The sequence below is a fragment of the Ctenocephalides felis genome, unplaced genomic scaffold, assembly GCF_003426905.1.
Source record: "Ctenocephalides felis isolate EL2017-DRISC unplaced genomic scaffold, ASM342690v1 CF-g0.4_SCAFFOLD_03572, whole genome shotgun sequence".
Lineage (NCBI taxonomy): Eukaryota > Metazoa > Arthropoda > Insecta > Siphonaptera > Pulicidae > Ctenocephalides > Ctenocephalides felis.
The window spans coordinates 40,349,586-40,362,585 of record NW_020539726.1 but is presented as its reverse complement, the minus strand read 5'-3'; the positions used below and the strand labels follow the sequence as shown (position 1 = coordinate 40,362,585).

Below are 13,000 nucleotides of genomic sequence, written 5' to 3'. Positions count from 1 at the left end.
CACATCGACTAACTCCATTTTTTGAAAAAACTGAGATATTAGTGCGAAAGTACTCAGTGTAATCATAACTGTTAGTGATAATAATGACTTTTCGGAATAATTAAAATTAACACTGTGAAACATAATTTTTTTTTAACTTCCCGTAGGGTAAGTTATAGTAATCGCAAAAAAATCGAAAATGAAAATTTTTGCATTTCTCGACGTTTCAAAGGTTTCTGAATATTTTGGCATACCTTAGAAAAAAATGGATGTATGTGTGTGTGTGTGTGTGTGTGTGTGTATGTGTGTGTGTATGTGTGTGTGTATGTATGTACGTGTGTGTATGTATGTGCGGATACAAATTTTCGTCGACGATTTTGGGAACACGGATCAACCGATTTGAATAATTCAAAAAGCATTCGATTCGTATTGATAAGGAGACGTGCTGATTAGTTTTTGGTGGAGGCAGGTCTAGCCGTTCCGAAGATACGGGACAAAAAGTGCCGAAAACGGTAACTCAGTTTTTAAGAGAACGGAGCGTCCGATTTTAGTAATTCAAAAAACATTTTACTTGTATTGACAAGATGAAGAATTGATCAAATTTTCATGAGGGCAGGTCTAGCGGTTTCGGAGATTTAACGAAAAAAGTAAAAAATAATGCCATGTGGCGGTCAAAAATGATCATTAGACATATGCAGATTAAATTATCAGATATTTTATAGAAATTTTAACAATAAGTATAATTTTTTTTTACATTTCTATGGGTTCCGTACCAATGCTTATGCGTTAGTTGTCTCTATGCAGTTCAAGCAGTGCGATTGCTTTGAAAAAAAGTTCAAAATTTCCAAAATATGTCAAAATGAAAAAAACATTTTTTTTAAAAAAAATTTTTTGTTTTCAAAAAAAAATTTTTTTCTCAAAAAAAATTTTTTTCAAATAAAAAATTTTTTTTTCAAAAAAATGTAATTTTTTGTCAATTTAATAGTTTCTCAAAAATCTATTTTTTTTCGAAGTAAATTTCTTTCAAAAATGTTAATCGTTTTTAAAAAAATAATAATTTTTGGTACGGGAAGTTCCAGCAATTTGCCTTAAGGCACGATGCCCTAATTGCCTTAAGACAGAATTCCACTTACAGCTAGTTAATGGGATATTTTCAAAAGAGAGTTTATTATTTATACAAATAAATTAATCAAATATAAACAATTTTATTAACTTCCCGTAGGGCAAGTTATAGTAATCGCAAAAAAAACGCAAATGAAAATTTTTATACATCTTTACGTTTCCAAACCTTTTGAACATTTTGGCATACCATAGAAAAAAATGGATGTATGTGTGTGTGTAGGTGTATGTGTTGTGTGTGTGTGTCCGGATACAAATTTCGTCGACGATTTCGGGAACACGGATGAAGCGATTTGAACAATTCAAAAAACATTCGATTCGTATTGATAATGAAAGGCGAAGGCAGGTCTAGCCGTTCCGAAGATATGGAGCAAAGATTGCATAAAATAGAAATCGAGTTTTTGAGAGAACGGATCATCCGAACATTCGTAACCTTTCAGGTAAACATTCGTAACCTCGTAAACATTCAGTTCGTAATGACGGGGAAAAGTGGTTTTTAGTTTTTGGCAAAGGTAGGCCCAGTGGTTTTGGAGATGCAGAGCTAAATGTTAAAAAAATGGCAGTTTTTGAGAGAGCTAAGCGTCCGATTTAAATGACTCAAACAACTTTCTGCTTGTTTCAACAAAATAATTGCTTTTGGAAAAAACTTTTGTTTCTAATTTTTTTTTTCAAAAAATATTTTTGTAATTTTGGACTAAAAGTTGAAAAAATGACCTAAGCACAGTCTAAGCGCCACTCCGGTACAAATGTTTACCCAAGTGCATTTAGACTATGACTATACGGGAGCTGTCCAATTCTGTGAAAACTATTGAAAAATGTGAAAATGCCGCCAAGCTAAGCACAGTATAAGTGAAAATGTCGCACAGAATTATTTGCAAATGTGTTTAGACTGTGACTATACGGTAGCACTTTTTCAATTTTGCGCAAATTAGGCAACTATTTTTTTTTTGAATTGAATTCGAAATGAAATGACGTTTGTTAATGTTCTGGAGATAAATTGATTTATTTATAATTTACATTTGATTTGTCCAGATATAACAAGATAGCAAAAATAATGAAAGTTACAGTATTTGTAATAATATATTTGAAAACGTTTAAAATTTCTCGAATATTTCATTACGGTACGGTAGGTTCCAGCAATTTGCCTTGAGGCACGATGCCATACACCATTAGTTAATGTGATATTTTCAGAATATCATGTTTAGAGTGTCTTATTTATTTTGGTAACTAAATTAACCAGATAAATAATTTTATTCATATATATATATATATATATATATATATATATATATTTATCTTAGGTACAAGTTTTGGCCCACACTCTGCGAAGAGAAGATGCTAACACTGGCCCCAGGGCCGAATTGGAATACTGGAGACATATGTTGACTAAATACACTTCAGTCATCGATTTTTCAAAAACTGATGTTTGCAGAATGCACATTATGTGCATGACTTTGGCACATGCAAAGTGCATGAAGGTAAGTTAAATAAATATTTTGTATTATATATATATATATATATATATATATATATATATAATACAAAATATTCATTTAAAATATACGTTTCGACACGGATTGTGTGTCATCATTCAGCAATTCTTTGTTAACAGTATCTAAAAATTATTTACAATGATTTTTTTTTAAAAATAAACTTAATTTTATATATATTTTGTGTGTCACGTGGTTCTCGTTGGCGTCGCAGTCGTTGCGTACAAAACTACATTACATAAAGTTCAGTTTTAAAAATCAAAAGAAAAACATGTTTCAATTAATATTGTTATTTTATATATTTATTTTATTTTTAATGCGTATTTAATTATTTTATAAAATAATGTGTTTTTGTGTGTTTTCTTTCCTGGTGTGGTATGTATATTTTTTAATTATTTGAAATATAAAATTAAGTTTATTTTTTAAAAAAAATCATCGTAAATATTTTTTAGATACTGTTAACAAAGAATTGCTGGATGATGACACACAATCCGTGTCGAAACGTATATTTTAAATAAATATTTTGTATTTATTTGTTTGTTTTATTTCGACGACTGGCTGAAAATCATATCAAGACATGTCTCAACGTCGAACAAAAAAACCTAATTATTTATATATATATATATATATATATATATATATTTATATATTTATAAAATTATTTTATTAGCTCTTAAATTCAAAATATTATACATATAACATTTTATGGCGCCATTTTTCAAATTACGAATACAACTTCACGCATGAGAAAATGGCGGCTTTGACAGTTAAACTGTCAGTTTGAATAAACTTAAGTAAAATGTATATTTTATATATAGCTGTTGGTTATTTACAAAATATTGAAAATTTCAATTGAATTATAATTATGTGTAATAAATATTTGTGTTCTTTTAAGAAATGGAGGCTCTTAGACAACAACATGACGAATTCTGCAAACATTGCCACGGATAACTTGAAATATTTGACAGCTCTGGAGAAATATTTGGAACCTCTTTATAGGTAATTATAAATTTTATATATTGAACAAGTTTTAAATTGTACAATGTAAAGTTGATTTATTTACTGGAGAAGTCGTATGCTTGTAGAACTTTTTATCTCAAGTTGTTGTTTGATGATTTTTATATTACAAATCAGATTTTTTACTGTTGTTATTGATTTACTTTTTAGGAGGAATCCGGAGCAGTTGCCAGATACATTGAGTCCTTTAATATTCACGATAAGGATGATCTACCATACATCGAAATACTTTAACACAACATACAGGATTGCTACGCTTTTCCAAAAGGTGTAAATTTAATTATATTTATTAAACAACTCATATTTATCAAGTAGAGCAGAAGACAAATAACATAAAAGATATAAATGTTGCGAAATTTTGTGTTTTGTTAATATCGACTTATTCGATAAGTGATAAATGAAGTTGAGTTGAGATGTTTTGTACAAATTTATAATTATATATATATATATATATATATATATATATGTTTATATTATTGAATAATTTTCTAGATGACAAATCAGATGATATTGCAATGCAAGAAATATCTTACGAATGACTACACGATTAACATTTGGGGACAACCTAAAACCGAGTTGATAAGAAAAATAGACGTAAATACTTATTGCAAATAAATAAATGTTTATTTTTATATATATATATATATATATATATATTTATATATATATATTTATTTATTTATTTCAAGGTTTGCATCAAACTTTATGAAAAATACCACACACTGTTCTACCAAACGGAACACCAAATGGAAAACACTCCTGGCGAGAAAAAATTTTCTTGTTCACGTACAGCCATTTTTGGACGATACGAATTATTTAATGAGAGATTATTAAAGGTACCAGATTTAATATAACAATTTATTTACGTCTTATATCTTATAAAATCTTATAACAAAAATTTCAACATGTATAAAAATTAGATTGGCAGATTGGCATTATCAAATTATTAAATTTATCACTGAATTTTTATAGAAATCTTTACTACAAGATACATTATTATTTACTCAAAGATAAATTAAGCATTATTAGATTACACTTACATACAAAGTTATATCATAAGTGTAAAATATGTTTTGTTTGCTTCAATATTTTACGAGTAGATATTTTAAACAAGTAATGAATGATTTATTGCACACATCTCTGAATTTAATGAAAGTATTTACAATTTTTGCAATATAAAAAAATTATGCAACACATCTTGGATCAGACTTTAAGTAACGCTCTCATCATATAATCAGTATAAATAAATATATTTAGTCTCATCTTTATAATATTTTTGTATATTCTATATTATTCAATTTTTTTACAACCTACTTTGTCTTACTTTTTTTCTGTTTTTGATTACTTTTCTAACTTTTAATTCTATTCTATCTCAAATCAACAATTCAAATTTTATTTAATTTCGATCTAACGAATTAAATGACAATTTTATATCAGTGCCGGGACTCGAACCGAGTATCTCTGGCGTGTTAGTCGGGCATTTTACTGACTGAGCTATTCTCTAATTTTTCTACCTTCTAATACTATTTTACCTCAAATCAACAATTCATATTGTACTTAATTTCAATCCAACAAATTAATTGACAATTCTAATGTCAGTGCCAGGACTCGTACCGAGTATCCCTAGTCGGACATGCAACTGACTGAGCTATTCCCTTCTTCTTCTAACTTCCAATTCTATTCTATCTTAAATCAATAATGTAAATTCTACTTAATTTCAAACCAACAAATCAAATGACAATTCTAATGTCAGTGCCAGGACTCGAACCGAGTACCCCCGGCGTGTTAGTCGGACATGCTACTGACTGAGCTATTCTCTTATCTTTCTTCTTATTTTATTTTACCTCAAATCAATAAATCAAATTTTACTTAATTTCAATCCAACAAATCAAATGACAATTCTAATGTCAGTGCCAGGACTCGAACCTAGTGTCTCCGGCGTGTTAGTCGGACATGCTACTGACTGAGCTATTCTCTTTTCTTTCTTCTTATTTTATTTTACCTCAAATCAATAAATCAAATTTTACTTAATTTTAATCCAACAAATCAAATGACAATTCTAATGTCAGTGCCAGGACTCGAACCTAGTGTCTCCGGCGTGTTAGTCGGACATGATACTGACTGAGCTATTCCCTTCTTATAATTCTATTCTATTACAAATCAATATTTCAAGTTTTACTTAATTTTAATCCAACAAATAAAATGACAATTCTAATGTCAATGCCGGGATTCGAACCGAGTGTCCCTGGCGTGTGTACCGACTGAGCTATTCTTGCTTTCACTAAAACTGATAAAACTAGTGGTGCATGGCACCGTACCTTAAAAAAAATTGCTGGTACTTCCCGTACCAAAAATTATTTATTAAAAAAAAAGATTCAATTTTATTTTAGATCTTTGAGCAAAATCGATTTTTGGGATTCTTAAAATTTTTGGGAAAATTTGACCTTTTTGAAATTAAGCCGTGTTCGCAAAATAGTCGACGAAAATTTGTATCCGCACACACACACACGCACGCACACACACACATACATACGTACATATACATGATGAATGGGACTTTGTCCATTTAGAAGATGAATATAATTTTAGTGCAAGAATGATAACATTCTAGATCCTCCCACCACGAGGTTTTAGTAGGTATTATACCCAGGCGATATTGAGTCCGGCATACTCAGACAAAAGACCTAGTCTGAGATGCGTGAAGTCATTTCCGTCGCTATACAAAAAAAACACATACATACATAGATACACACACATATGGGTCATTCTTTTACAAATCGTAAATAACGGATTTTCGAAAAAATAAAATGTTACATTTTAGAATTGTCTGAAATTTTTTTTACAAATATTATACATAAAATCATTTGACACGTATTTCAGGATTTTGCTGAAAAAAATTTGTTTACGTAAATATTTACGATTGAAATATGGATTTTTTGCTCAATTTCTATGAATATCATCTGCGGTAAATTAATTATCTCCGGATGAGCTGATCGGATCAGTATTATTTTTTTTTATTACACTCATATTGAAGTGAACTTTGTAATGATTAAAAATTTTTTTTTTGTTCTTGCAATTTTCTTAACAATAACAACCCTTAAATATTTACAAAGGTTTTACTCAGCCTTACCCCAACTTGAATCGATCCAAAAAAAACATATTTTTTCTTTTTTTCTCTGCAACAAAATTCATTTTACAAATTTTTGGAAACTTTGTTACATCGAAAGATATTAAATATTTTCAAGCGCGAGCCACGCTTTTCACGTCGGGGACCTCAAAGACTTGTCACTTTCGAATGACAATCTTATTGTTTTTCGGTTGAAAAATGTTTTATAATTGTGCTTCTGGCGAAAAATGAATACTCGTATGTAGTCGAAAAAAAGCATTAAGGGAGAGCGGAGCTTAAAAGTTTGCGGGTAAAAAGATCCACTGCCAATATATTAATTAATTGGTGTTCGGTTTGTAAAAGAATGACCCATATACATCAATTTTTTCTAAGGTATGCCAAAATGTTCAGAAACCTTTGAAACGTGAAAAGATATATAAAACATTTCATTTTCGATTTTTTGCGATTACTATAACTTACACTACGGGAAATTAACAATAATTTAACTAATTGGTAATACATTTTAAAATACTCTTATTTTTATTATAGATAAAAGAAACCTGCGATTTGCAAGTAAAGTTTTCACGTCTCCAATCTTCGACTCTACCAGGAATCGAGTACTATGCAGAAGCTTTCACCAAGTTGTTCATAACACTTGCCACCAAAAAATATGACCCTTTAGCACACAGGTATTATTAACTTCTCGAAGGAGAAGTTTATGTTTTCATCAAAAAATCCGATTCGCTAATTTTATGTTTTCTCGACGTTTCAAGCCATTCTGAATCGAATGAGACCAACGTTTGAAAAAAGTATGTATGTGTGTGTGAACAGATTTTTTGCCGTAAATCGACGTTTTCTTGACGGCTGGGCCGATTTCAAAAATTTAAAAGCCATTCGATGTATTTCGGTCAGGACTATCGTTTGTCAGTTTTGTGCGACGATCGGCCAAGCTGTTTCTTTATAAATCGCAGAAAAGTGAAAAATTTTTCGTCTACGTTTAGCCCGCAATTCTGAATCGATTTTGAAAATTCAAAAACCGTTCGAAAGGTATTGGTTGGGAATCGTGCTGATTAGTTTTTGGTAGAGATCGGCCGGGCCGTTTTCTTGTAATAAAGTTTAAAAAAAAAATTTCGACGATTTTCATGATTATTTTTTTGACGATAGATGCTATAGTCTTCTAGATCATACTAAAATATTACGGCCCTACGACAACTTGTTCAGCTTTAAAAATTCTTCAAAGTTTGCAAAAATTGGTATCGTTTTTTTGGCATTTGTCAAAATTAGACTTTTGGTCGACGTTTTCTTAAAAAGGCATGAACCGATTTTAGAAATTTAAAAGCCATTTGATGTATTTCGGTGAGGACTATCGTTTGTCAGTTTTGTGTTAAACTTTTCGTCCACATTTAAGCTTATCCTACCGAACCGATTTTAAAAAATCAAAAACTGTTCGAAAGATATTAGTTGGGAATGGTACTGATTAATTTTAGGTGAAAATCTACCGAGTCGTTTTCTTGTAATTAACTGTTGAAAAAAAATTTAAGCCGATTTTCATGGAACTTTTCTTGGCGATATACATCATGGTCTTATAGAACTTACTGTAATATTACGGCCTTACGACAAGTAGTTTAATTTTTAAAAATTCGTCAAACTTTGCTAAAATTATTATCGTTTTTTTTTAAAGAAGGATTGATGAAGTATATTATTTACACATTTTTTTTTGATTAAGTCGATTATTTTACACATATCGGGAAGTTCATGTAACTTGCCTCAAGGCTAAATACCAATACCAACTAGTTTTTACCTTATATCATTTATTCATTTACACCCATTATATCAATTGATCTATTTTTTTCTCTTACCAGGAGAGAAGATTTCGACATAGACTTTATGGAATACAAACAATCATGCCAGAATGTCCTTTTAGAATTAAAGGCTTTCGCAAGGGCTAGTTTGGAACCTATTTTAGATGTTGAAAATGGACTGATGCTGTTGCAACGTTTCGATAAATTGAATTTGAACGCACTCAGGATCGAAACGCTTTATATGGAGTTGATGGAGAAGTTTGCGAAGGAGATTGAAGATATTCGAGATATGTAAGTAGATAATAATAGTTATTATGTGTGTGCATGGTTAATTCTACACTTATTTATTTTATCAAGAATTATCTTCATAAGCGTAAACAGTTTGTTTATCTTAATGGATTCTTGAGCAACATTGAAAATATCAGTTCAGGTGTTCCTCAAGGATCCATTCTTGGTCCACTACTATTTATTATTTTTATTAATGACATTTCTGATATTATTAGCTGTCCACATTTATTATTTGCAGATGATCTGAAACTATATCTCAAAATAAATTCTATTGATGACTGCTTATTATTACAGTCTCTTTCCACTCTTGGTGTATCTATAATAAATTACATTTAAATATATCAAAGTGCAAGATTCTCAGTTTTTCATATAAGCGCGTTCCAATACTTTTTGATTATAAAATTTCTAACACCAGCATTGATAGATGTAATAAAATTTCAGATTTAGGAGTTCTATTTGATTCTGATTTGTTTTTCACGGATCATATAACATATATTTGTAATAGAGCACATAAATCTTTAGGTTTGATACTGAGAAATTGTAAACAATTTAAATCTACCAATGCGCTTCTTTGCATGTACTATTCTATTGTACGTTCAAAATTAGAATATAGTTCGATTATATGGTATCCTCATCATATCAACAACTCTGATGCGACAGAGAAGGTTCAGCGAAAATTTCTGAAATACCTTTATTATAAAACATATAAAATTTACCCTGAACGTGGCTTTGACCACTACACATTACTAAAAGAATTCGGTATTTCTTCTCTTGTCTCACATCGATTTATCTGTACAATTATGTTCTTATTTAAACATTGCAATAATTCTATAGACTGTCCTCTTATTCTTAATCAGCTATCCTTTAATGTTCCAAGGCTATCTACGCGTTCACAATTATTTTTCAATTATCCAACTCCTAAATCTAATTCTCTCTTAAATTCGCCTATTTTACTTATGTCCTCTAACTTTAACTTAATTAATAATGAAATAGATATTCACAACACTTCACCTAATCAAATAATCTCCATGTGCACAAGTTAACCTTTTCATTTTCTTTTCAAATATCTCATTATTTTATCTTATTCTGTTTATAAATAATATTGTTACATTCTGCATTATATGTAATTTTATCTTAAGCACTTTATGTTACTAACTATATATTGTAATTTTGTATATATTTTAATTGTTATTCATTATGTATTATATCTGTATTTTTGAGTCTTCCTGGTGTAATCTGTGAGCTGTGAAATAAATAATTGCTCAAAATTTGACCTTTGTGCCCCATCTTACTCTATGTATATATTTGTATATTATTTTTTTAGTTACAACTTGGAACGTATAAATCCGCCAATACCAAGAAATACACCACCGGTCGCTGGTAGAATAATGTGGGTTCGAAGTTTCTATCTTCGCTTGGAAAATATCATGAATGTAAGTTGTAAAAATTATAATTATATTAAACTAATTATAAATTTATATATATATATATATATATATATGTATATATACTAGCTGACCCTGCAAATGTTGTTTTGCCAGAAAAAAATATTTCTAGTATAAAATGTTTAGTACAAAAATAACTGATTGCAAATGTGGTATATAAGTGAAATGAGCAGCTAACAAAAAATATATGAATAGTTAACCCACTGCAAGCGGGCCACCTATAAATGTCCCTTAATAGTCTTTGCAAGAGCCAAACAAATTTGAAACTGATTCTATTTAAATTGAATTGGCACATTCAAAGTTTCAAGATTTTGATATAATATTAATGTGCTTTTTATTATTTCAGTAATTTTTGAATTACGAACAAAACCCGATAACTCATTTTTAAATCATGTTATAATGTAGCATGTCAGCGAATTGACTTAGATTGGAAAAAATTAAGATAGTGGAAAATTTTACAGTTTGCCATAGATTTGTATGGTACTTATTCGGGTTTATACGAAAACCGACATTTCAGAAAACCGGTTTTCGAAGTTACTTCCTCACTAATAAGTCACACTGATCTAAATTAATATATACACTGATATAAAAATCTAAATTAATATATGCATTAAACAAAAGATAACAGAAAACCTTTTTGGAAACCCTAGCAGACTGATAAGATTCCAAATGCTATGTAACTGATATGAATCCTAGAATCAAAACGCAGCATCTATCTTTTATATTTGGCTATATTTGTCATTTTCTATTCAAACAGTAAAAACCGACTTTCTACTAGAAAAGCGGTTTTAGAATTCTCTAATTTTTGTCAAAAAAACGGTTTTTGAAAACCGACAAACCCTATTATCTATAGTTCCCTATCAAAAACTGTTGTATCTTCAGATTTTAATATTCAATAACTCTATTTCTTTGCAAAAATTGCTCTTCATGCAAACATTTATCAACTATGTACTGTTTGTGCGCATCGAGAAATATTTGTACAATTGAAAAGTCAGAGTCGCGGACAACCCTTGATAAATTGTTTTTTTTTTTAAGTAAAATTAATGCTTTGTCATAAGGTCTGAAAAATATTAATTAAAATTCAAATGAAGGCGTGGTGGAAAATTATTCGATTACTAAAATGGCTATTATAAGATAAAGATTTGTGGAAGAGAAGGGTAAAAATGTAAAGTTGTGTGCGTTTTTAAATTCCGCATCTAATGTTCATACATTAGAATTAAGATAAAACCGATTCCAAAATTTAAAAAAGTTAGGGTTGGACAACCCTTGATAATTGATATTTTTCAATTGCGAATTTTAGAAAATTAAAATAAAAAAAATTGGTCAAAAAAATTTAAAAAAATATTAGGCGTGGAGAAATCTTAATAAAAATGAATAGTATTTTGAAGTACAGAGTTTTGTCAATTACGCAATAAAAAAATTCAACTAAAAAAAGTTGACCCCAAAATTTAAAAACGTATTGAGATTAGACAACCCTTAATATTAATAAATTGTATTTTGAAGAAAAATTTAAGCTCTTTCTTCGAGCTTAAAAGTCTGAACTAAAATTATGTCAATAATATTGAATGACTGAATGAAATGATTGAATTGCTAAAATGACTAAAAAAAATAGTGGTTGGTGATAAAAAAGTAAAAACTTTGAGTTGTATACATAGATACATACGTAGAGAGATGAACAGGTAGACACTAAAATTGGAATAGGTAAACAGGTAAATTTGAGGATATCTAAAATAATAGATGGGACAACTGGTAGATATTTAAATATGTATACAGATAAATATGTAAATTGGTGAACAGGTAAATTTGAGGATATCTAAAATAATAGATGGGACAACTGGTAGATATTTAAATACGAGGTGTGTTCAAAAAGTACCCGGAATTACTAATAATTAAATTTCGCGGGTCTGGAGTGTCTGATTGTCAAAAATTTTTTTTTATTGTGTTGGTATACATGCCCCTAAAGTATGATGACATTTTCAGCTATATTCACTGTTTACTTTGTCTGTGGTAGTCGCTAAGGTTCGACGTGTTTTTCTGAGCTCGGCGATTTTTACAATGGAAGAATTGAAAGTCAAAGAATTTGTATTAAATTTTGCGTAAAAAATGAAATAAAGTGTTGCAAAGTGCAAAAATTCACCAGATATGGCTCCGTGTGACTTTTTCCTATTCCCAAAGTTGAAGAGACCCATGAAAGGACGGCGGTTTTCCTCGATTGAAGAAATAAAGGCCGAATCGCTGAGAGTGCTCAAGGACATATCAAAAAGTGAATATCAAGGGTGCTTCGAAAATTGGAAAAAAACGCTGGCATAAGTGTATTATATCTGGGGGGGACTACTTTGAAGGGGACCACATTAATGTAGACGAATAAATAAATATTTTTTTGAAAAAACGAAAATTCCGGGTACTTTTTGAACAGACCTCGTATGTATACAGATAAATATGTAAATTGGTGGATGAATAAATTCTTGAATAGCTAAATTAGTAGACTGATATACAATTTGTCAAGTATATTGGTGGATAGGTAAATTACAGTGAACCGGTAAATTGGTTGACTAACAAATAGGTTAAGTGATAAGCAAGTTGGCAGGTAAACTGGTAAACAGGTGGAGAGGTAGACATATAGTAATATAGACAGATAGACTGGAAGACAAGAAAACTGGTACACTATTCGTAATAAATATCCATTTTTGTTCAAATTTTTAATTGAAAGTAAAACACGGCTAAGCGTGAACGAGTACAGCTAGTACATTATAT

General features: G+C 29.7%; 1 protein-coding gene across 1 annotated transcript in view; it reads left to right on the top strand.

Moving 5' to 3' along the window:
• The first annotated feature begins 2,531 nt into the window (after window positions 1-2,531).
• Window positions 2,532-13,000, top strand: part of LOC113388476 (dynein heavy chain 8, axonemal) — a 291,892-nt gene continuing 281,423 nt past the window's right edge. The window contains 6 exon segments of the mRNA XM_026625851.1: window positions 2,532-2,576; window positions 3,484-3,587; window positions 3,756-3,873; window positions 7,261-7,400; window positions 8,574-8,804; window positions 10,126-10,234. Coding sequence (XP_026481636.1) covers window positions 2,532-2,576; window positions 3,484-3,587; window positions 3,756-3,873; window positions 7,261-7,400; window positions 8,574-8,804; window positions 10,126-10,234 — 747 coding nt within the window.